Below are 25526 nucleotides of genomic sequence, written 5' to 3'. Positions count from 1 at the left end.
CTTCTGGTTCTGTCTCGAGCAATACAATAATCATCTTCTTGCTGATGAATAGGAGAAGTTGTACTGTCATCACAATCAACATAATGATCATCAATGCTAGATTGATTTGTAGAGGAAGATGGAACATCAACATTAGGAACTGTAGGTTTCACTATCAACTCCACCTTCTCGCTAGTACCCTGCAGATTACCTGTACTAGTATAAGAAGACACAATACATTGTTTTCCAGAAGATAAAAATGCATCTCATTAAAAGTCACATCTCTGCTAAGAATTAATTTCCGTGACTTTGCATCAGAATACCATAGGCGACATCCTTTAGACTCAGATGCATAACCAAGAAATATGCACTCAACAGCTCTTGGAGCTAATTTACCATCATTAACATGTGCAGAAGGAGGACATCCAAAGATTCTTAAGTTAGAATAATCAACAGGATTACCTGACCAAATTTCTTCTGGGATTTTGAAATCAAGTGCTGAATGTGGAGAACGATTAACCAGGTAACAAGCAGTAGATGCTGCTTCAGCCCAAAATTCACGCCAATGCCATCACCCAGCATTTGAGAGCATACAACGAACTCTCTCAAGTAGAGTCCTGTTCATCCGTTCTGCAACACCATTTTGTTGAGGATTTCTTGGAATAGTTTTGTGTCTAGCAATACCATTTTTTGTGCAGAACTCATTAAAATCACCATTGCAGAACTCTAATCCATTGTCTGTTCTAAGCTTCTTCACTTTCTTCCCTGTCTGGGTTTCAACAAGAGTTTTCCACTTCTTGAAAGTGGAGAAAGTCTCATTTTTATGCTGCAGAAAATAAACCCAAACTTTGCGAGAAAAATCATCAATGATGGTCATCATATAGCGACATCCTCCATGAGAAGGAAATTTAGAAGGCCCCCAAAGGTCAGAATGAATATAATCAAGAATACCTTTGGTACGGTGAGTTGCAGTGGAGAAACTAACCTTTTTCTGTTTCCCAAAAACACAATGTTTACAAAAATCCAATTTACCAATGCCATGTTTACCAAGATGACCTTGTTTGCTTAGAAGGTGCATACCTTTTTCACTCATATGGCCCAGGCGCATGTGCCATAATTTGGTAATGTCATTATCATGCATTGAAGAAGATACAGCTGTTGAACCTGTCACAACAGAACCTTGCAAGACATATAAACTACCAATCCGGTTAGCTTTCAATAATACCATAGCACCTTTCAATACCTTTAGAACTCCACCTTCAGCTGAATACCTACACCCGAGAGACTCTAGGGTGCCAAGAGAAATTAAGTTCCGCTTCAAATCTGGAATATAGCGGACATTAGCCAAGGTTCTGACAACACCGTCATGAGCCTTGATCTGAATAGTACCTATTCCTGCAACTTTGCATTGGGTATCATTGCCCATCAAAACAACACCACTGTCAACATGTTCAAAAGTGGTGAATAAGTCCTTATAAGGACACATATGAAAAGTACATCCAGAATCAAGAATCCATTCTGTTTTACTCCTATTATTATAAGAGACAACAGATAAAAGAATATCACCGTCAGAATTGGCTTCAATATTAGCAGCTTCAGAGGATTGTTGAAATTTTCCCTTATCTTGTTTTTCTTGTTTTTTCTTTAAGATAAAACAATCAGGAATGTCATGCCCCGGTTTCTTGCAATAGCGACAAGTTTTGTTGGATTTGCGACCTCTGGATTTGGATCTGAACTTTTTATAATTGGTACTCCCTTTCTCTTGAGTTCTACCTCGAACACTTAAGCCCTCACCCTTGTCCACAGAATTAACTTCAAGATCAAATTTTTCTTTGGACAATAAATTAGATTTAACATCTTCAAAGGATAAGGTATCATTATTTCCATACAACATGATTTCTTTGAAGTGCTTATAGGTAGAAGGTAAAGAGACAACCAACAAAACAGCTTTGTCTTCATCTTCAATATTAATATCAATATTTTGCATATCCATAATAATAGAATTAAACTCATCAAGATGAGTTTGAATAGGAGTACCTTCAACCATACGAATGGTGTATAACCGTTCTTTGAGACGAAGCTTGTTTGCGAGGCTCTTGGTCATGTATAAAGTTTCTAACTTCAGCCACAAAGCCGCAGCGGTTTCTTCATTGGCAACCTCACGAAGAACCTCCTTCGACAAACAAAGTTGAATTGTTGAAAGCGCCTTTTCATCCAACTCGTCCCATTGATCAGCGGTCATGGAAACTGGTTTCTTTGATTTCCCATCTAAAGCTTTCTTTAATCCGCTCTGGATAAGAACGGCCCTCATTTGGACTCGCCAAATAGAAAAGCTAATTTTGCCATCAAACTTCTCAATGTCAAATTTTGCAGACATTTTGAAATTCTCAATTTAGTAAGAGCTCTGATTCCACTTGTTAAGGATAGAGCACAATGCAGAAGCACATGATTGAATCAATTGAGAACAAAAGAGAAGTAAGTAAAGGATAAAGAAAACAACACACAACATCTCTTTCATTTGAGAGAGTATTTGTGAGAAAAAATAATGTCATTTGTCCTCATCATTATAAGAGGATTTCTTGTACTCTTCTTTTTTACATAGTGGAATTTTGCTCTTGATCTCCCGTGGTTTTTTTCCTCTCACACTGAGGGGTTTTTCCACGTTAAATCTTGTGTGTTATTTTCTTTATCCTTTACTTGCTTCTCTTTTGTTCTCAATTCAATCATGTGCTTCCACATTGTGCTCTATTCTTAACATATTCCCCCACAGTGCCAGTTTGCATTAGTTTAAACAAAATGGATCTAGGACACTCATACACAGAAGGACCAAAATCCATCTCCAAAGCTGTTTTGAAAACCCGCCACGAATGAAATGGAGTAATTCATTGCATCATTTGGAACCATGGAATCACATCTTGATCTAGATGAACGGAAGCAATGGTTAAACGATCATGATCAGGCGTTTCATAATAATCAAAGAATTGTTCACCTCGAAAAATCCAATCCCGTACATTTTCCCCATCAAAGCGAGGAAAATCCAGCTTAACTGAACGTACCTGAAATGGCAGTTTAGATGAGTTCGAAACACCATGGTGAGACCCTTGAGATGTTGTTTGACGATGCAACAAGGTTGTCAAGGCATCTGTGATTTGCTGAAATTTGGAGTCATTTGCCAATTGTATATTGTCCATTTTTGACTGTAGGTCAATATAATTTTTGTCAACAATGTTTGCATTTCTTTTGACCTCTGCTTGGAGATCTTTCAAACGTGTGTTCTCAGCCATGATGATAATGAAAGCACCAATGAAATAAAGTGCAGTAACAATATGTATATATTGCTTTTAGAAAATGAAATCAACTCTCCACTAGTTACAACTTAGAGGAGTAGTACACTGATTGTGAAGTAATTGGAATAAGAAATGACAGATAGAAGAAGGCATAGAGAGAATTAGTCAGGGGAAGAGAGAAAAGATACTCCACATATTTTTCCTACCCTTACGATGAATATTCCTCCCCTTTTATAACAACTCTCACACAAAATCCCTCATTCTCCTATTGGGCATATGCACTCTGATACTTTTCCTCACACTCACATTTTCTGGTTTGGCTGTAACTAACTTCCCTTTTTCTCTTTCCTTTGCTGAATCAGCCCTCCCATGTGCAGTACCAGGTGGTAGATTCATTACACATTTCTAAGGCAGGTCAATAAGAGATGAAACTGCATGAATATCTGCTCAGGAAGAGGGCACGCAAGTAAATCAAAACTTTTGCGTTAACAACTATAATATCACATTTAGTCATACCAGCCATTAATATTGTGTTAGATATGACATTAATCACATTATAACTATGGATTAAAACATAAAAATCCAGATAAAAGAAATTATAGCAGCAAGGAAAAAATTAAAAACTTGATCAACATTTATAGATATTTTTTTTTATATAATCCTCTAATTAAATTTTAAGTTCATAGTTAAATTGATCATGAGGAACTATAATTGTTGAAGGATGATAATAGTGAAAAAGCAAGATAACTGTTTTAAAACAAAAATTCCTGTTGTTGAGTCACTATCCTCTCTCTAGCCATGTGTCGTGCACGTGCATCTTGAACCACATGGTGACAGTGATGAATTGCACCCAAGTCCCAACAGAACAAAACGTGGAAACAAAATCCGCACAGAAATGGCGCCAACAAATAAACATAGTCTCTCTTCACAATCTGATGGAATGTTTTCCGGAATGTTCGTCTTTTTGGTCCCCAATAGAGTTCAACCTCGACGTTTCCAAGTACTTACTTCTTCAACCGCTTTTCCTCATATACCCTTTTTCAAATTCCAAAGTTTGTTTCTTTTTCGATTTTAATTTCTTTTTTCTATTTTTTAAGATTTGGAAGCAGAGGTTGATGCAAATGGGAGCTGTCATAGAGGATCGATTATCTAAACGTGTCACTCATGTTTTTGCAATGGACTCTGATACCCTTTTCAATGAATTTGACAAGGAACGTTTGTCACGTTTTAAAGGGGTTAGTCATTTCAACTTTTAACTTCCTCTACTTATGATAAGTATATGAATTATGATAGTTTCATTGGGGAGTAAAAGATAACTCAAGTCAAATTTAGCCTTCCAAATATATATATATAGGGCATTATGTTGATCCTTTTTTGTTAGTGAGATCACATTGGCCCTTCAGTGATAAATTAGTAATTAACACTCATCTTTGATGTCAAAATGTGGTGGTGAAAAAGTGAAAGTGAAGGACCAATATGATTTTATTTATATCTTTTGGAAGATCAAATTAATGTATTTATAAATAGAAGACAATGTACCAATAAGGAGTTAGGAAAAGTTAGACCCCAAGTATCCTACAAGGCTGAAGGTTGAGGTTCGATTCCTGGAAAAGACATTTCTTGAGCCACAGCTGCAGTACCGCTCCCCGTCCAAAGGGTGGCTGGCAAGGGCAAAAAAGACCAATGTGATGTTGCTTATAACTTAGGAGGGCCAAATTGAACATTTACTCTAGTAGTATTTGAAGTGCTTACTCTTGTTTTGAGTTGCTTCTTTTAAGTCTTTTTATCTTGTACTTGTATCTCGACTTGTACAGACTGAAATTAGTACTTGATAATTTTGTTTGCATTACAATCACCTATGAAGTTCATCGACTACTAGGTTTTTTGTTGTTGAACAGAATGTTCTTTTATACCTTAACTTGTTTGGTTATTCATGCTTGATGCAGACAGCCCTCCAGTATCAATGGCTTGAGGACAGCTTGAAATCTGGGGAGAAACTATGTCAGGATATGTATGTGCTGAGATTGGATCCTCAAGGTGAACATATACCTGATAAGTCGTTAGATCCTGAGCCAGGTAATGAGAACATCTCTAGCGATGCTCAGCAATTACAGAATAAAAAGATGAAAACAGCTTCCGAGGATACGGAAATTGTAAACCTTAAAAATAACAAAGATAGAAGAGAAAATGGTCCATTTTCATCAACAAGCATGTCAACCAGTCATGGTGAAGTTGACAATTTAAGTTATGCAAACACAAGACCTCAACATCTTGATACTGAAAATGATGTAAGCCTGCTGTTTAAGATAATTTCATGAGTATTTTTTTAGTGGAACATTCTTCTGACTCCTATGAATAGAATACAAACACAATACCTCATTTGAATATGTTGTCAACCTTCATATGATATGCATAATGTGTGTGTGCGCACTGCGCAGAGTGTGTGTCTGTATTTGAAGCCCACATGTTTGGTAATATGGTTTATTTTTAAACCTATACTGAGTTTTTATGCCTTTATCTTGTTGAAACTCTTCTAACTAAGGGACAACTTTGCAGTCATCCTTGTCATATTGTCCCCCTGATCTAAACAAGAACATAACAGAAATATTTGGGAAACTTGTGAACATATATAGAGGTAAGGCTCATATTACAATACATATATTTTTAAAAGATATAATTTATTTTTTACTATGGAACTTTTTTATTGTGATAATGTGTTATTTGAAAGCATTGGGTGATGACCGGAGGTCGTTTAGCTATTACAAGGCTATTGCAGTGATTGAGAAGTTGCCATTTAAGATTGAAAATGCTGACCAAATAAAAGACCTGCCGTCAATTGGAAAATCAATGAAAGATCATGTAAGTGAACTATGTGACTAGACATTCTACCTTTATTAAGTGGCTCCTATCTTAGACTGTTCTTCATGTTCTTCTATATGCTGGTACTTTACTTTGAATGATAATATATATCTTTAGTTTCTAAATCTTTGTTGCTAATATCTTTATTGTTCTTATGACCTCATCTAAAATTATGGCTGTCTCTATTGGAATAAAATCAGCTAGCATATTTTGTTTAACTTGTCTGACATCCTCATGTTTGTCATTTATTATTTTGAGAATAATGGTGCATATTGTTTTGTGCATATGGTGAGAATAAAAATCCATCTAGAATGACAGATTGAGTATCAGTTAACCTTTGTGAGCTGTAATTATTCAATTCTCCACAAAGTTTGTTAGACTAATAGAGTTCATGATCTATGACAAAATGTGAAAAAAAGCAAAAAAGTGATAGAAAATGTAATGGTTTAGCACTCTCCTGTACTTTTGGTCAGATAACAACACATGCAATTGTGATTACTATGTGCAGATTCAGGAGATAATAACTACTGAGAAGTTATCCAAATTGGAACATTTTGAAACTGATGAGAAGGTATTGTAAGCGTTAACCCTGATTACTTTGAGATCCAAGGGGGAAAAATTAGCTTGACCGTTCGTATTTTAGTTTCGTCCATAATCTTTGTATGATTGTGTTTGCATTTTTATCCATGATCCATACAGGGTTGTTTTTCACTCCTGTCTAATCAGTACTCTATTATTTGCATATACGTAATGAATGTTCAGTTGCTATATGAAAAAAGAAAAAATACACCTATGATCTTGTAATTATTATCTCAATTATTTGGTGTGTCCATGTGTGAAAATTAAAAATGCTTGATATTGTTTGTGGTAATAATTCTTCTGCATATTTTGACTCTTTTATTGCAATTTTGTTGCCTCCTCTTCTTTCTCATTAATTTAATTATTATAGGTTCGAACAATATCGTTATTTGGAGAAGTATGGGGCATAGGTCCAGCCACAGCACTGAAATTGTATGAGAAAGGACACCGTACATTAGATGATCTGAGGAATGACAATTCACTTACAAATGCACAAATGTTAGGGTTGAAATACTTTGATGATATCATGCAACGGATTCCACGCGATGAGGTCTTCAAATACTGCTTGTGTATATTATTGCACAGAGCCGTTTTATCTTATCCAAAATCATTTCATACTCTCTTAATTTGATAGGTACAAGAGATGGAACACATTTTGCAGAAAGTCGGGGAAGATGTTTTGCCTGGGGTGAGCACTACTAAATTCTGGATGGACTGAGATTGATACGAGTTTTCTATTTTGCTATGAATGTCTAATAATAATCTGTCACATGAAACCTGTGTGTGAACTTGTGCGTGCATGCAGTAGCTAATTTCAAACTGGATTTATCTACAAATTCTGGCATCTATCTTGTAATAATCATATTTTACAAAACTGTTGCAATTCACATTTAGAAACTTTTGGGGATCCCCCATTTTAGAATCTTATGCTTTCTGAATTAGTGAATTTCAGTTCATTCTATCAGTTATAGACTGCAGATAATTTTTATATGACTTCCAAGAATCAACACATGGATTGTTTTGTTGCTCCCTCAATTTTAAATTTTAATTAAAACATGACACTGAAAACTTAGTTATAGCGCCATTATTTTGTTTAGGTTGTTATCGTTTGCGGGGGATCTTATAGGCGTGGGAAAGCTACATGTGGAGATATTGATATCATTATAACACATCCTGATGGAACTAGGTATGAATTTTTTTATCTCGTCAGCTTAATTCAACTTTGAAGAAAAATTGCAGTTTAGTGGAGGTGGTTTCAAATTCCAACAACAGTATTTTTCTCCGAATATCATATCCATGCCAATTTTAGTGCTTTCTCATTTAATTTTGTGCAAAATATAAGTTCAAGTGTAGTAAATGGTAATTCTAAAATAGTATAATATTTTATTTTGTAAATTTCTTTCCGGCTATATTTTTTCCTGGTTATATTTTATTAATGCTGTAAGTAGTAATTTTTCAGTCGGATATGTTCCAAAGTTTTGTGTGTTTTCCTTTCATTTCCATTATTAGAAGAATACATAAACATAGAATTGTTATTACAATCCCTTTACTCATGCTGTTGGAAGCAGAAGGTTTTTGGCCATCATACTGCAGTTCTCCCTTTTCTTTGGCTTGTGGACACTTCTTGATTTGTTTATGTTTGCAGTCACAAAGGGTTTTTGCCAAAATTTGTAAAGCAGTTGAAGGATATGAATTTTGTGAGAGAAGATTTAATTTTCAGTACTCACAGTGAAGAGGTATTATTACATATTCTTGTTGTCTGCGCATTGCATTTTTATTGACAGATTAAGCTTTCCTGCAAAACACGGTTTCTTGAGTTATAATTAGTAGTTTAAGCTCATTTTCTCCACATTGTTGGACGTGTTTGAAAAATATTCTATTGGTTAAACAATTCATAATCATAAGATTACAATTTTTGTTTTTAATTGATTGCATATGATATGCTGCTACTTGATACTTCCAAGTGGTATGTGAATTTTGAAATGATCAGCTTTGTGGAGAAAATGAGTAAGGTGGGCCAAATATTTTTTCTCTCATTTATGATCATAACTATTTAGAGCTTAGATGGATAACTTTCACTCTTTCAGGAAGATGTTAACATTAAAAATTACTAATCTTAAATCAGGAGCCAGCATTTATTTATTGTTGGTAATAATACCCTGAGAATTTGGCATAAACCTTCACTTCATTTCTATGAAAAGCTCATTATCTCATCCTCTATTTTAGATAGCCTTATCTTTCTATAAAAAATTGTAACTATTTCTAAATATACATATGAACGAATCAATCTCTATTTGATCATTTTATGTCCTCATCCATCTGTAGATGTTTCTGCAATGTTTCTTTTTATTGATAGTTTGCTTTAATTGTTAACTTTTCCTTGTATACATAGGGTACTGATTCTGGTGTTGACACATACTTCGGTTTTTGTACCTATCCTGGACGGGAGCTGCGACACCGTATTGATTTAAAGGTGACAAATGGTATCTTTACATAGAATGTCTGATGAAGGCTCACTGGGTTAAAAAATTGTTAAGTTTCCAGAATTTGTTTCTTTCTTCTGACATGTACTTTACATGTTTAGATGTGCAGCCAAAATGCTATCTTTTATTTTTCATTTTATGATACTGCAAGTATTATTAAAATTTTCATATTGTCTTCAATTCCTCTCTTAGCCAAATTCTTAGTTAGCAGTTAAACAGAGGATACTGGTAACAAATGTAAATGCAATCATCCTTCTTTCATGTTGATTGTTGTCCTTTATTACTTTGCCAACTTTTAAATCCAGATTTCTTAGTTATGCACATCTCAGTAGCCCATGATTGATTTTAATGTTTTTGCAGGTATACCCAAGAGACATATATGCTTTTGGACTAGTAGCTTGGACAGGAAATGATGTACTAAATAGGAGGTATGGTTGCTTCTCTGTGCACTGAACTTTCCAGTTTGCAAGTTTTGGCCATTTGACTTCTCATAAAGAATACATAAACATAATTTGTATATCTTCTCATAAGAAGTTGAAGTAGTATCTCTGATATTATCTTATTACTTGATTACACATGTATACATAGTCATGTAATGAATGCTTGCTGAAGTGAAATGGATATTTAATAGTATCAATAGAAGAAAAAGAAAACAGAAATGTGGGGGCATGAGTATTCTCCAAATGACACATTTTGGTATAAATTATAAATAAAAAATTGCTGAAGTCGTTGAACGTAAACATTGGCTGTCAAGACTAAGAGTGAGTTATATGGCTGCACTTCCTGCAATTTAAACATTGTGACTGCTATTTAAATTTCACCGTCCTTCATGTTACTCTATAAATGGATTCAAATCTGTCTAATTTATCTTTATCATCATTTTCTTGATCATCGTTGGTTGGCGACTAATGGTGCTTTTTTGGGGTGTTTGAATGCAGGTTGAGACTGCTAGCAGAATCTAAAGGATTTAAGCTTGATGATACAGGGTTGTTTCCATCTACTCAGGGTTCTGGTGGCAAACGGGTGTGGATTCTTTTTATTTTCTTTCCCAAGAAATTCTAATAATTTTTATCACTTGCCAAGTTAGATCATGCATATTTATGTAGCAGGGTGCAAAAGGTAGTGCAAGTTTGAAGTTTTATACAGAAAAAGAGGTGTTTGATTTCCTGGGCTTTCCTTGGCTTGAACCACATGAAAGAAATCTATAGGGAAAGTTTGTGTCAGCTTGCTGTATGCATATTTTACTGTAGGAAACTGGACCCCTGCTTTATTTTAGTGCCCTGGGAATTCCACCTTGTAGAATATGATGTATATCAAAATGAAGTTTTTTTGGGGTCTAAAATGGTTTGTTTTTCTGATTCGAATTTTTATATAATATAAGAAAGATAAAGTTTGAGATGCTGTTGCTGACTTCAGTATATTAGATCAGTACAAAATTATCATGCTTTATGGGACTGTTTAAAATGTGTAAGTCATTATTATTGACTTCAAGATAAAACTAGGTGATCACAAAAGATAATTCAAGTAGTTTTATTATATCTTTTTTATGAAGTTGCACAACTGAAATAACTAATTGAAATGTAAATTGGAAGCACAAAACGAAGGATCAAACTTCCTTGCTCCATCATTATAACAAGTCCAACATGGTGGTTAACTGTTATTACCATTCTTGGCATATGAAAAATAAACAAATTCAGGACAATTTAGCATCCAAAGAGCCATGGTATGAGGAATGGCATATCTACACTCCAAACAACTATCAATGTAATTCTTAAGAATATGGCATTCCTAAATATATCGAAAATTCACATGCTTTGAATAAGGGGAAGTGATTTTGGGTGAAGGATATTCTTCAAGCACTTCAAATTAACTAGTTAGCATTGTCGAAGACGGTAAGATATCATAAAAGAAGTAGGTAGAATGTAAGTGTAAAATGTGGCTATCATTAGGCAGCAGCTATAACTACATATCGCGACCTCGATTCATCATTTCTTCCCTATCTATGAAACGATCAAGCAGCTCTGTCTCTTTCAAAACCAAACAATCTTCAGCCTTTCCAAACCATTCATATCGTTGCCTTGCTACATAATCATAGACAGCATCCCTAATTGGAGTTGGAACCACCCAGAGCGAGCTTAAAGCTGAGTACGGTGGCGGCAAGTATGATAGGACTCGCAATGCAGCTGCAGAGTCATTTGTTACAATGAGATTGACATATCCAAATTCAGAGGAAAGCGGGAGAAAATGGTAATAAATGATCATGTGTTATCAACATTTACTTAAATATTTATTCTGGAAATGGTCACTACATTTAGATGGAGTGTTTTCTCATTATAAAATGTGCTAGAATATGGATTCTAGAAGAAAATCTACATGTTGGGGAACAAATTAAACTTTTCTTAAAATGTTCACAGTTTGACAGCATAATCAACAAACACCTTAGAAGTTAAAGGTAGCAAAGTCAATAAAAATAATAGACAAAGTTAAGTATAAAAAATGTACAAATTATCACTTTGGACAGAAGATTTTGACCTATTTGTCAACCGCAGTTGGTTATGTACCAAAACAAGGAGAAAGAATAATGAGATTAGCAATTGACCAGGCTTAAACATCATTCAAGATGGTTTTCACATAAAATATGAGCATGCAAACATAAAAGAAAAAAAATTAAAAAAATGGATAGGAGACTCTGAAATGAGTCAAGTAACTATGTAACTTCTTTGGACCCCAAAGGGGAAAGAGGTTCTAAATTTCACACGAAACAATGATTCAAAACAGCCTAAGCAGAACTAAATTATTGATGCAACGGTTTGCGAATAAACTTCTGCAATTTCACAGGACTGCTCCACAAATAACAAAGAATCCAGAAGCTGAATGTTTTCCACTTCAGTTAAATAATATTTTCAAACCAAATATCCCAACGTCTAATCTTTCACAGAATAAAATTTTCTACCCACTTCAAAACTGGAATTTCAGAGCTGCCAAATCCTCCAATTCGGATTTGTTTACCTATACTTCCAATTTAAGGTAGTTTTCCATATCCTGCAGAAGCCGACTTATATGACTTTGCTTCAACCGGTAGTCATGATTCCAAGAAATTCTAGATAATTAGCATCACTACCATAACTAAGCTTTTATTCTATTTCATTTTATTTTATAATGCAGATATAAGGGTGTTAATGTGGGAATGCTCTGACCACCTGCAAGCCCTACCTATAGTGGGAGCCTCAAGCACTAGACAACCCTTTCAATACAATATCGAAATATTTCTGACAATGTCAATTCAGCAGAGTAACATATTCATGAATGTTAGATTGCATTAGTCAAATATAGCATCCATGTGAAGAGATCTAAACACCCAACAGACCAACCGCCAAAGCAATTCTCAAATTGCTCCTTGTTACTAAAGATCTACTGGTGCATACACACAACCATCCCAAAAACCTAAGTTAAGCAGTAAAATAGTCTTCAAAAATCAAAAGGACTGATTGGCCACACTTGAAGTAAATTAAGAAAGAAGATTCTAACCAGTAGATCCCTGAGAGTATACATTCAGGCCTTCAATGAATAAAAAGCGGCGGAGGACATCCTCTCGTTCAAGACCACATGCTTTCAAATAAGGCTCAGCAGTATCAGACTGAACACAACAAAACTTTATCTTTCTGTCCTTGTCAGCTCTGATTACCCATTTCACTCCTGTCGATACAGAAATGTCAAAGTGTAAATCCTAAACACTAGATATCAAAACTGCCCTCTGAAATTAAATGGAACACAAGTTAAAAGACAGCAATGCAAAAGACGATAGAATTGGAAAATTGAAAGAGCTAAACACAATAAGTTATCACTGTTAAGTATCATGGCTTGCAAAATTTCCTAATTCTGTTATCTTTCATATTGATATGAGGAAGGGAAAAGAGGGAGAGCCTCGGGCAAAGGTAAAGTTGTTTGCCTTATGAGCTGAAGGACATAGGTTCAAATCTTGGAAACAACTTTTTCACCTATGAGAGTAAGGCTGGATATATCTATCCTCCCCTGATCCCAATAGGTGAGAGTCTCATGCATTGGGTAGCCCTTTTATAAGGAAGGGGAAGTTAAGATTTTAATTTAATTTTTGCACTTACTTTGGGGTAAGGGAGGGGATTATAGGATAATCATTGAGAAGCAAACCAGGCCAGATTTTAAAAACTATCATAATAGATCCAATGACTTTTTTGTAAAATATCAATAATTAAGTTTATAGCAATTCAAACTCTATGTATGATACCTAGTTTTTACAAGCCTAACTTACAATTTTCCTTCTGACAACCAAACTTGTGCTCAGAAAATAACATGGTGGAAAAAGTACTAACCAGATGAAATTACCCAACAAGTTGATATCAGTTCATTGCACAAATGTTCAAGGAATCAACAACTAAGGGACAAGCAGTTGCTCGAGTATGAGATAGACAACACCAATCCCTATTACTCTAGATCTTCAAATTTTCAACTACTAGGGATGTTACAAAATCTTGCACTCCGTTCATTAACTACTGAGGCTCTCAGCAGTTTTCTCCCTTTGAACACAACAAGGTTATATAGAAATACAAGGAATTTGAATTAGCTAAAATAAATCATTTTGCACAAAACACCAATTATGTACCATGTAGTCATGCCTAGAAAGAAACAGAAAGATGAAAGGTCCATATTTCAGACAAATGACCATAAAACACACACCAGAAGAAGAAAGACAGGAACTTTCTGGAAGAACCACACCAAAAACAACCAAACCTTTTCCATCGACTAAACAAATCAAATGATGTCAAAATGTCCTTAACCTAATAATCACAACAACATTTGAAAGTTCTTCAAAAAATCATTATAAAAAAATTTCTTATGTTTCCGTTATTGCCAAATATTGTAACATCAACTTAGAAGCAACACGTATATCAATAAAATTGCCCCATTTCCAGACCAAGAGAAATAAGGTAAATAGGACTTTTTTTTGCTACTACCAAGTTATCTCTTTCAAAGGAACTAATCAATTTCGATAGTGTATGATGTCCCTCCCAATAAGTGTCACTTGAGGAGGGTGTAAGTACGGCTGAATAATAATAATAAATAAATAAATAAAAACAAAATAAATTAATAGAATGGAAGTAAGAATGATACCACGGTGGCAGAGGTGGCAGACACCGTCGTAAAGCACGACTCTGGGTTGAAGCAGAGAGGGTGACACGATGGGCTTGATGATGGAAGAAGCGTGGGAGAGGACGGGGATTGCTGAGTTTTCAGCAGCATCGACGTCGGAGGCAGTGGTGGGTATGCGGTTGTGAGTAGAAGAATGGAAACGTGTTGATGTGGAAGATAAAAAGCGATGAAATGAAGAAGAGAAAATTGTAACTCCTCTCTTTGCCATAATAATGTTCATTTTGTTCCTCCTATTTGGATTAGAAACAAAAATGTGTGAGTGGGTAGTTCCTTCTTCTCGATTTGGGAAATGAATCAAAGTGTTTTTCTTGCATTCCAAGTATGTAGGAATTGGAGGATCCAATGGGCCATAGCAATGGCAAGGGAAAATTCAAATTAAAAAACAAAAAATTAAGTAAGCGCTAGAAGAAGGGGTTGAACCTTCGACCTTGTGGTTAACAGCCACACGCTCTAACCAACTGAGCTATTCCAGCTATCCTGTTTCATAATCTGTACGAATGTTAATCTTGTTTATTTTGACAATTAATAGTTTTTGAAATTGTTTGTGTATGTTTCCATATTTCGTTAATGATTAATAAACGTATCTAAAACACTGGATTTTTATGAAATTTTGACTATATTTTTCAAAAACTTATTATCTATTTCTATGAATGCCCAGAGATGCCAACGGACAAAAATAAGATTGATAAAATGATTGACACCTCTTACTTTTTAAGCGTATGGAAAAAAAATAAGATACTATTTTCTGTCTAAAACAGTAAAATATGATCAAGGGGAGTATCTAACTACAACCAATAAAAAATTGAGATACCTAAATCATTTCGGATGAGTAATTTTTTTTTTAGGGTACAATTTTCGGATGCGTATGGCATGAGTATATTTATCTATTCGTTATTGAAGTAAGTTTTTGCCACAGAAATTTTAATAGCGTTTTCTCATTGACCTTTAATCAGCACGAATCCAAATACAAAACATGAGAAATGTATAAACATCAAGGTTTCGTGGTGTAGTTGGTTATCACGTCAGTCTAACACACTGAAGGTCTCCGGTTCGAGCCCGGGCGAAGCCATTTAATTTTCCACTTTTGAAAATACATAACTTTTCATGAACTTGCATTTCAGTTATGCCAGAGCCCATTAGGTAGCATTTCAAATATGAATTGGGTCATATTCTATTCACTGTATCAGACGTGGGCTTCTTTTGTTAGCTAGACCAACCTAAGTGAGGTCCTTTCAGGAAGGAAAGAGAACTAATAATCTTTATAAGGCGATGATTTATATATTCATTGTTTGAAGGTGTCATGATCTTAATAAACATATTAATATATGATATGTTGGGCGCGCACTTCAACTTTTGTTAGTGAAAAATATCACCAAGCAAACATGACACCTTATACGCAAACCATGCTGATTTGTAGGGACGTTATTGCTATTATTTGTGTATGTATTGAGGGGATAAGGGATATCTATATATTCAAATTAGGTAGAGTTTTCCATCAATGTTTATACTATTTGAATTTATATTTTCTTGGTTTGAATTGTTACGAAATATAAATTAATGGCAAAAATGAAGATCACTGTTGAATAGTGAGAAGCCACTTGGGGTTTGTTTGGTAGCCCACTAGCTAGTAGACATGCTATGCAGTATGCACCTTCCTCCAAAACCTCTCCACCTTTTACTCAAATCTCAGATGATACAACCTTTCAATTTCTTATCTATGTTCCTGCTTGGTTATTATATTAGAAAAATGTTGTTTTGAAAACAAACAAAAGGACACATTAGAAAAAGTAAAATTAGTTGTCATTCAAAATTTTAACAACTTCTATTGTAACAAATAAATTTATAACAAACAAACTTTTCTTGATTATTGTGTATATATAGAAGAAAATTTGTGATGACAAAACTCTTGATTATTGTGCATATATCCTGATAGACGTGGAGTGTTAAAGCGTCATCAATTATGTTACATAAACATATTTTGATTTGTAGAAAGAGTGTAATATGTATGTATAGGTACTGTAAAATTTTATATATAATTATTACAATATTTATTATTTACTTGAATTGCTTTTTTTATTTAATAACTCATACACTGGTAAGATATGTATTTTTATCCCTTCTTTTCTCGATAAGTAGAATCTAAAATATATGAATCAATATTTTTATTTAACTTTGACCTGAGAGTCTAAACTTTCACTTTTATTTCAATTGAGAGCCTACAAAATTGTTAGGACTGGATATTAGTCCATCCCATTTAATTTCATCCTATTCTGTGTGCTAAACTATACCCACAACTGTATACAGGAAAACAACTTATCTATAACTTCAATTCATAATTCCAAGAAATACGTTTTAAAAAACAAAAACATTTCTTACGTGCATACATTAAAAATATAGCAAATTACCTCAACAGCTAGTCATATTTATGGAAACTATACATAGTATCATCTATTTATGTTGGGTTTATTCAAGTGTGAAGTCCCACATTGGATATGCGGTGAGGAGTGAAAGAGTTTATAAGAAGGAAAGGTTCATGGAACTAATACTTTAAGGTTCTGGTTCAAGACGTGGTGTCTCACTTGTGACTCTTCACTCTTCCCATACCCATGTAAAGACTCTTAGTAGTCTCACATTTGTAGTAACAAACTAAATATGATACTTAAGTCATGAGGTTCTCCACCTAGTAGACTAATCGTTTGGGTTAACCTATTCTCATGTGCTTTAAGTCCTAATAATTGGTGTATTTTATTAAGAACTGTGTCACGGAAAGAACTACATATAAGTTGGATTAATGTATAAAATTAATACTGAATATTGATATGTGAGTAAAGTCATCAAAATAGAAGGAACTGTGTCACGGAAAGAACTACATATAAGTTGGATTAATGTATAAAATTAATACTGAATATTGATATGTGAGTAAAGTCATCAAAATAGAAGGGGCTACCATCAGGATAGATTGAAAGTTACCAAGGAAGTCGACCCTCAAAGGGAGCGACAATGTTATGGGTTCCATATTTGATAGCATAACAAACTCAATGTGATACAAGTCATAAGACTCTTCTACCTAATAGATTAATTTTTTAATTCGAGATCATATGTTTAAGTCATATTATTGGTGCTTCCATCTCACTTATTTTGGGTTCATGTCTCCGGTAATCCAATAGAAATAGAAATAATATATATACATTGTTATTAGTATAAAGATTTATATATATTTATTATATCATCCACTATTTATTTTGATTACTTTGTTGAAAAATTAATTATAATTAAAATATTAATTGTGAATGATACAATAATAATATATATACGTTTTCTCTCTTAGAAATATAGTGTATGTAAGGTATATGTAGATAAACAATAAAGAAGTCATGTTATAAGTAGAAAATCAAAAATTTTATCTTTATTTGTGAATAAATGAGAAGGGACAGCATAAAAATTATGATCAATTTATATCCACATGAGGCAAGCTTAATTACTTCGACTTCCTCTCCATACGGAGGGTGTGTGCAATATTTTAAATATTATATAGGTAACATGTGTAATTAAATTCAGAAGATATAGTATAATTCACTCTAATAAATATTCCAAAAACGGACATAAAAATATATTCTTAGGCATGTTTTTAGTTCCTAACTTCCTATGATATAGATGTTTATTTTAATTTTAGCCTCATCCGGTGGCAGTGGCTAACATTATGTGTCCCTCAATGTTTTTAAGATGATTTAATATGTATACACTGACAGTATAAGTGTTTTTATATTGTCAGTCAATCATTCACTATGATTTATTAACCACCATTGACTCTCAAACAAAAATAATACAAATCAATAGTGTAAAAAATTTTACACTGTCAGTGCACAAATTTTAAACTATTTTTAATATTTAAATATTTTGAATCTAGTGTTTGCCTAATATTTTTGGTTTGGATTTAATTTTATCAGGTCGGCACTTAACCAACAGTGAGTAATGATAATGATAGGATTGAAATACATATACACCACATTTTTTAGGATGACCAAACATTTTTTAGGATTGAAATACATATACACCACATTTTTTAGGATTGAAATACATATACACCATATTTTTGGTTTGGATTTAAAATCTATATACTGACAGTGTAAAGATTTATATACATGCATACTATCATCCACCCTTTATTTGAGTTATTTTTTTTTGAAAAGTCAACAATAACTAAACATCAATGGTGGATAATTTAATGACAGTATATAAATCTTGTACACTGTCAGTGCATGCAATCTTTTTCTCGAACATATAAATATAAAATATTTAAGTCAGAAAAATTTAAAAATTTAAGGAGAAACAGAAAAGAAAATCACAGGCAGCGCCTATTTATATTCAAACATACATATGAAAAGTCCACAACACTAGTTCATCTACAGCCACTCTCTCTTTCTTCACTACAGACACTCTCACTGACTATTCCGGCAACTTCTCCGATCACACATTCCGGCAACAACTCATTCCAACTCATGGCAATAGAATGACGGAAAATCACCATTGCCGCCTCCGATCACCATGTCTTCATACAGCTCCATCTGCTTCTCCGACTCTAACGTTCTCTGCAGCGAGGACACTATCGGAACCCTCTCTGGTAAGTCGACGGAATTATACTCCTCTGACATCGATTCCTCGCCGCCGACGTTGAGGTCGTCGGAAGAGGAGGAGTCCATAGCCGGATTCATCGAAGACGAGCACAATTTTGTTACCAGATTCGATTACCTTTCGAGGTTCCGGTCTCGCTCGCTTGACGATTCCGCCAGAAAAGAATCAGTTGCATGGATTCTCAAGGTAACGGCTATTTCAACTTCTTTCGAATTCCCACACTCCGTTCTATTGAGATTACGTTATTGCCACTCGCATATACTATACCGAATCAGACGATGCTAAAATGCACTTTTATTCATCGTCACGGTTCAGCTTTTAGATCTAGTTATTTCTGATTTGGAGTCATTTGGTTTAATCTGGTGATTACAGGTGCAGGCTTATTACGGTTTTCAACCGCTGACGGCGTATCTTTCCGTCAATTATATGGATCGGTTCTTGAACTCTCGGCACTTGCCGGTGAGTTTTATGAAGTAAATTTTCAGAAAAATAAAAATAAACAAAAAAGGAAAACAAAAGAAGACTAGAAGCACATCTAGAAAGTTTGAGGAGTAATTGTTTTTAATATCAGGCATGTGCGTGGAAAATTTCTATGCAGTAGTTATGGAAGACTTTTCTAACGTGAAGTGAATTTATATGGCTAATTACAACAATAGAAAATTCGGCTTGGGTCATATACATATTATGTGGCGTGTCAAATTTGATTGATGAAAACAATTAAGGTTTTGTTTAGTTGACAACAGAAATTGAGAAGAGAGATATAGGCGGGAAAAAAAAAAAAAAAAGATATATATAGTAGATTTTTGTAATGTTTGGTATGAGAGAAATAAGAGAAAATGAATAAAAAATATATTTTCTTTTCTTTCTCTTTTGTTTGGTTGGATAGAAAAAATGAAAATAAAGTGATGATGTGGTTCAAATTACAAAAATGTCTCTAGAGTAAATAAAAGAGAGAAAAAAATGTTGTTTTATTATTAATTAAAAATAAATGTTATAATTTTAAATTATAAATTTTATTATAATTTTAATTAACATTTTCAATTGATATGATTTATGATATAGTTTGAGACACTATTTGGGACAACAAATTATTATCCAGATAAAATTTCTCCTTCTCTTCTCACTTTCTCCTCATAAGTGAAGAGAAAAAAATTTTATGGACTCACCCACTTTTTATTCTCTCTCTTCTTTCCTCTCTCAACCAAAGCAAAGAAAGTCTCCGTTCTCTTCTAATTCTCTCTCCTTTTTCTCTGTTCTTTAACTCTACTGGACTAAACTCAACTTAAATGTGTTTGATAGAGTTAGCTAAGCCAGCGTTCAAATAGGATTATATCCCATATAATTTAGACAAAAAGAACGAATATTTTACTGTAATAGTTGTACAAAATGAATAAATCTAAAGTTTTTATGGTAATCAATCATATTTTGTTTTGTAATGTCATACTAATATTTTTTTTACAATATCAACCTCAAGAGTTACATGTGATAATAAATGCAGACTGAGTGTATGAAAATTAAATTTTAATAAATTGATAATTTTGTATTATATATATGGGGAGGTTCAAGTGATAATTATTTTCATATAAAAATCGTAAGAATAATAAATTTGGAACTTATAATGGTATATGAATGGTTAAAATTAAAAATTAATTATTTGTTACATTATCATTTAAAAAATGATATGCATGTATCTTCTAATTTTGACCATACAAATAAGATTCAATAATTTATATTATTTTTTTATAATAATAAATAATTTTAATTGAGTCACTTTCTAAGTTAAATTGTTACCCAATGGTCTGCAAATAATTGCCATATTTTCTATTTTTATCATTAGTTTTAATTATTAAATGACATTTAAATATTATTCGGATCCTGTCGTCTGTAGTACGAACATATTACTGGTTTTTTCGTTGCTGTATTGTTTTGGTTGCCTTACGTACGAATATTATACGTGCCTACTCCCTGTTCAATAATTTATAATCAGTTTTGGATTCTTAACTTTATTGAAAAGTGTAATATTTGTAAAAATTTATACATAATCATATTATTTATCATTTAGGTCTCTTGAATACATAATTAAAATATATTAATAGTGTATAAATCTTTATAATGATAATATAAAAATATCGTAATTAAATATTTTTATGTTTCATTTATATTATATGTAGCATAATATGATGTTTTTTTGTGTTGTAAACTTTCAGTAAGAAGCATGAGCTATACCATCTAACATCACTCTATTTTTTTTAGAGGATATCAAATTTGGAAAAGTAAAAATTCAAGCTCCTAAACTTATTAAAAACTTAATTTTTCAACTAAAACTTTACTCTATTTTTCGTGAATTTATATAATTACTCTCAATATTCTTATATGCTGTTTTCAAAATTTATTATTTTTTATGCAAACATAAAAAGTTCGCATATAAGAACTTTCCAACCTTGAAAAATAATCATTTCCGGAAATTTCTTGCACTCTTATACAGACACGTGCGTTTCTCGCTTAAGTAAATTATTCGTTTTTTTGTTTAGTTTTTTTTTCATACTTCACTCCACTATATATTTTTCTCGCCTCACAATAATGAGAATAAGAATATAGTAGACAAATGAATAGTTAATATTGTGTTAACTTTGAGAACAATTTTTTTTTTATAAAAATGACAATTAATTTACGGAGACAAATGTATAAATATGACAATTTCCATTTTTAAGTGGATTATGATAATCACATTTCTTATCATTTACAGTAAGATATTAATAAATCTGTTTGCAGCAAACAAATGGTTGGCCACTACAACTTGTGTCTGTTGCATGCTTGTCTTTAGCGGCAAAGATGGAGGAACCTGTGGTTCCCTCTCTCTTGGACCTTCAGGTATATGTCCTACATGTTTGACAATTCTTAATCGAGTGTAATAAAATAAAATACTAAGTTTTGTTTTGTTTAATAGTGGATCCATTAATTAAATTATATGCTGACTTGGTTTGTCATTTGTCATTACGTATTCAAGCTACGTCATTCTTATTCATAATCATAATTTAATGTAAACAGGTAGAAAGTCCCAAATACATATTTGAGCCAACAACAATTCAAAGGATGGAGCTACTTGTTCTGGGCGTTTTGGATTGGAGGCTAAGATCTATAACTCCATTTAGCTTCCTCGGTTTCTTCGCATGCAAGTTAGATTCAACTGGAACTTTTACAGGGTCCCTTATTTCACGGGCTACACAAATAATCTTATCTAATGTTCAAGGTATACTCTCGAAGCTATTTAAGTGTAGATGTATTTTAAAAATGCTTGAATGCTTTTTGAGTTGTAACTTATAATTAATTAGTTTTCTGTTGGCATATTTTTTTCTAGAGGCTAGCTTTCTTGCATACTGGCCATCATGCATTGCTGCCTCGGCAATACTATGTGCAGCAAACGAAATTCCTAATTGGTCTCTTGTTAGGCCTGAACATGCCGAGTCATGGTGCGAGGGGTTAAGAAAAGTAAGCAATGTATATTATGGTAAACTGTGATGAGAAAAGGGTATGTATAAATGGGGGGGAAAATAGGTTGTTAACACATCTTGTTGTTGCAGGAGAAAATTATTGAGTGCTACCAATTAATGCAAGAAGTTGTTATTGACAATAAGAAGAGGAAGCTCCCTAAAGTGTTGCCACAGCTGCGTGTGACAACCGAGACCCCAATGAGCTCAAGTGTTTCGTCATCCTCATCATCATTTTCTTCTTCTACTTCTTTCTCTTTGTCTTACAAATGGAGGAGAATAAATAGTAACCGTTTTTGTGTTGATGCTGAGAAAGAAAAGTTCCGAGAGAAAGAACAATAAAAATAAACGAGGGGAAAAAATAAATAAGGTGGTGGTCCATGGTTGTTGAAATAAGAAACCTAAATTATTCACAGAAGGTTTTTTATTATATTTTATGAGTGTCGTGAGGTTTTATTATAGTCATTATTATTTTGTTAGTGGGTATTGCCATTCATCAATGGCTTTGCAGATTCCCAAGGGAGGGGATTCTGCGATATAAATATTCTATTAAATATATTTGCTGTTGGAAAGTGAGAGAGAGTAAATAGACCAATATGCATTTAATAATTAGGTCGTGCATGTGTGGAAGAAAGAAGTGGGACACTGCTCGAGAGCTTAGGAAGGAAAGCAGAGTCACACATAGCAGATAGAGTATATCAAATGGGTTGGTAAATCTTGGGATGAGAGGTTGAAACTTTGAACTTTGAGCTGTTTTTCCTATAAGTCAAGCTTCTCATCTTACCGTTGAAGTTGGCTACATTTTGTGGACTTCAGGCATACGCGTGAAGACGCTTTTGTTGCGTGCCATGCATTGTTTATGTGTGTTTTTCTGATATTTTTTGGGCGGGAACTGTTGTCTTTATTACTTTTTTGGCCATGAGTTCTGGCTTATCTATACAGGACCCATTGCCTGGTGTCCACGCGTGTGATGGAAACACGTGTCTATAGTTTTATTTTTTGGATTCTTTGGGACCTTTCTCCCTGTTGTGTATTGAATTCTATAGTTCTTCGCATGACTCTTTTTTCTTTTATTCATTTTCTTTCACTTTTATAATTTATATATATGCCAATAATTGACTCTGTCATTAATAATCCAGTGGTGAAAGACAATGTGACCACTAACCAGTTTTACTTTGTACGTGAATTCATACTTCCAAATACAAATATGCAATTCAAATAGTTCTAGTCACCTAAGTCATTTAACTTAATTCACCCAAGAAAAACATGATTCACAATTAGATACTTTATACATTTGGCATTATTACTCTATTATAGAGGATGCACTACTTGGTCCCGCTAGCAATAAAGACGATTCAATCAGTGATCACGACTCGTCAATTAGCCACTACCTGCTCGTAACCATCTCCAAGCTGTTCTATTGTTGTATTATCATACATTACCATGCTATCAGCAACCTGGTCCATGAGATTTCAGACAGACCTTAATTTCCTTCTGTTCATGTATTCTTCCATTCATTCACCTAGACATAGATCCTTATACTAAGATCATTTAATTTCGACAATCTCATTTATTAACTTTTTACATCAATTACCCCAATCTCATTCATGTCCTCATCCACGTCCCTATCCAATTAGAAAATAATATTTAAAAGTTATAAAAACAAAAACTATTATTTTTATATTATTCACTATAATTTTATTGGTTAGAGACAGAAAGACATCATGCGACACAGGATCTGCATTCAAAAAGAAGGGTAGCAACTACCTAAAGAGCTAGCTTTTAAGCCAATAGGAAGAGATCTCTCTTACTTTTGAAGATTATTTTCAGTGCATTATTACATATTAAAGGCTGAACTAAAGAAAAAACAATATATTTTTAAAAAGCTACTTTGGTACAGAATTTCTTCTCTTAAAATACGAGAAGGCCCGACTCAGTGAGAGCTTCTTATTTTGTCCCATAAGGTATCTTATTTTTGCATGAAGTTACAACAGCACATACACCACCATGTCTTTATTCCCATGTCTTCGCAGAAAAAGTAACCGTGCATGTTAGCCATTTGTTGTTCAATCTTATCACTTCCCTTCCTTTGCATGACACCCATATGGCCACTGATTGGATCAACTCACTGTTCTCTCCATCACATCTATACACTTCACTAATATAAATATGTTGTCCCATATCTAGCTTGTTTTATACAGTCTCTTATATCAATGATAATAAAGTAAAAACAATGATAATAATTAAGATTAATATGGCATTTTGATTTACACATAACAACATATGAGAGAGATGTATGAGTATGGATCTCTATACCAAAGACTGATCCTGCATTGATGTACCATAGCGAAGAAAAATATAGAAATGTAGTGACCACCTAAGCTCAGTAGTCAGTACCTATTTCTCCCATTGCACTTGGATGCTTGCTCTGTATAATAGACACATTGTGCCATAAATCAAAGACTGGTGATTGGGCCACAATATTGACTTATTGCATACACTAAGATTTTTTCTATCTTAATTATTTTTTTGCCTTCTATGGCACAAATAAGAATCCGTCCGTGAACTAATACATACTATATATACTTATTGAGAATAGTCATGGCTCTTTCCAATTGCTATACTATTCATGCTTTATGGGTTCCTTTAGGATAGTTCCACCGATGTGGATCCCTCAATCCACCATCACTATATTGCATTTGTACCTGTCAATTTATTAAAGGTTGTAGCAGCTCCTTTAATCAATTAATGCAGGGTTTCAATATGTCAATTTGGTGGGAGCCATGAATTTTTTGATTAAATGCTAATTAATCAGATCAGTCATCTTTAATTAATACACCAAAAATAGCTATTTTCCCCACTGAACAGAGAGTATTCAGATCAAACAATTGCTGCGTCAGATGGTAAGGGGTGATAATGGACACAATAATTAATATATGTAGCCACCTCTTGAGGTTCACGTGCGACAATAATGTTGGATATTATAATCTAAAGCCTGATTTATAATTTATTGGATTAAATGGACAGATATG

At 33.5% G+C, this 25526-nt stretch overlaps 3 protein-coding genes and 2 non-coding genes across 7 annotated transcripts; 3 read left to right on the top strand and 2 right to left on the bottom strand.

Annotated features, from left to right (window-relative positions):
- On the top strand, nt 4054–10582 carry LOC109330533 (DNA polymerase lambda). The gene is made up of 14 exons (XM_019564750.1): nt 4054–4266; nt 4364–4501; nt 5213–5554; nt 5823–5901; nt 5995–6125; nt 6634–6696; nt 7075–7254; nt 7339–7392; nt 7802–7890; nt 8350–8440; nt 9097–9177; nt 9548–9615; nt 10126–10210; nt 10297–10582. Exons 1-14 carry the CDS (start codon nt 4162–4164, stop codon nt 10393–10395), a joined length of 1605 nt encoding a protein of 534 aa, XP_019420295.1. The 5' UTR covers nt 4054–4161; the 3' UTR covers nt 10396–10582.
- Nucleotides 10791–14632, bottom strand: LOC109330683 (uncharacterized protein YuxK). The gene is made up of 3 exons (XM_019564947.1): nt 14336–14632; nt 12716–12883; nt 10791–11370 (listed from the first exon to the last, which is right to left on the bottom strand). Exons 1-3 carry the CDS (start codon nt 14592–14594, stop codon nt 11150–11152), a joined length of 648 nt encoding a protein of 215 aa, XP_019420492.1. The 5' UTR covers nt 14595–14632; the 3' UTR covers nt 10791–11149.
- TRNAN-GUU lies at nt 14774–14847 on the bottom strand. The gene has a single exon. It is a non-coding gene; the product is annotated as a tRNA-Asn (tRNA).
- Nucleotides 15370–15443, top strand: TRNAV-AAC. The gene has a single exon. It is a non-coding gene; the product is annotated as a tRNA-Val (tRNA).
- LOC109330452 (cyclin-D1-1-like) lies at nt 18722–23571 on the top strand. Of its 3 annotated transcripts, none has more exons than XM_019564621.1 (6): nt 18722–19192; nt 19379–19465; nt 21782–21877; nt 22055–22256; nt 22365–22504; nt 22588–23571. In XM_019564621.1, exons 1-6 carry the CDS (start codon nt 18920–18922, stop codon nt 22834–22836), a joined length of 1047 nt encoding a protein of 348 aa, XP_019420166.1. In that variant the 5' UTR covers nt 18722–18919; the 3' UTR covers nt 22837–23571. The 3 variants fall into 3 exon arrangements, with proteins under 3 accessions (XP_019420166.1, XP_019420165.1, XP_019420167.1); XM_019564620.1 differs by having other exon boundaries at nt 21779–21877; XM_019564622.1 differs by having other exon boundaries at nt 18724–19192; nt 21779–21877; nt 22365–22495.

This window comes from Lupinus angustifolius, chromosome LG17, assembly GCF_001865875.1.
Source record: "Lupinus angustifolius cultivar Tanjil chromosome LG17, LupAngTanjil_v1.0, whole genome shotgun sequence".
Lineage (NCBI taxonomy): Eukaryota > Viridiplantae > Streptophyta > Magnoliopsida > Fabales > Fabaceae > Lupinus > Lupinus angustifolius.
This window is presented reverse-complemented; position numbering and strand designations above follow the sequence as displayed.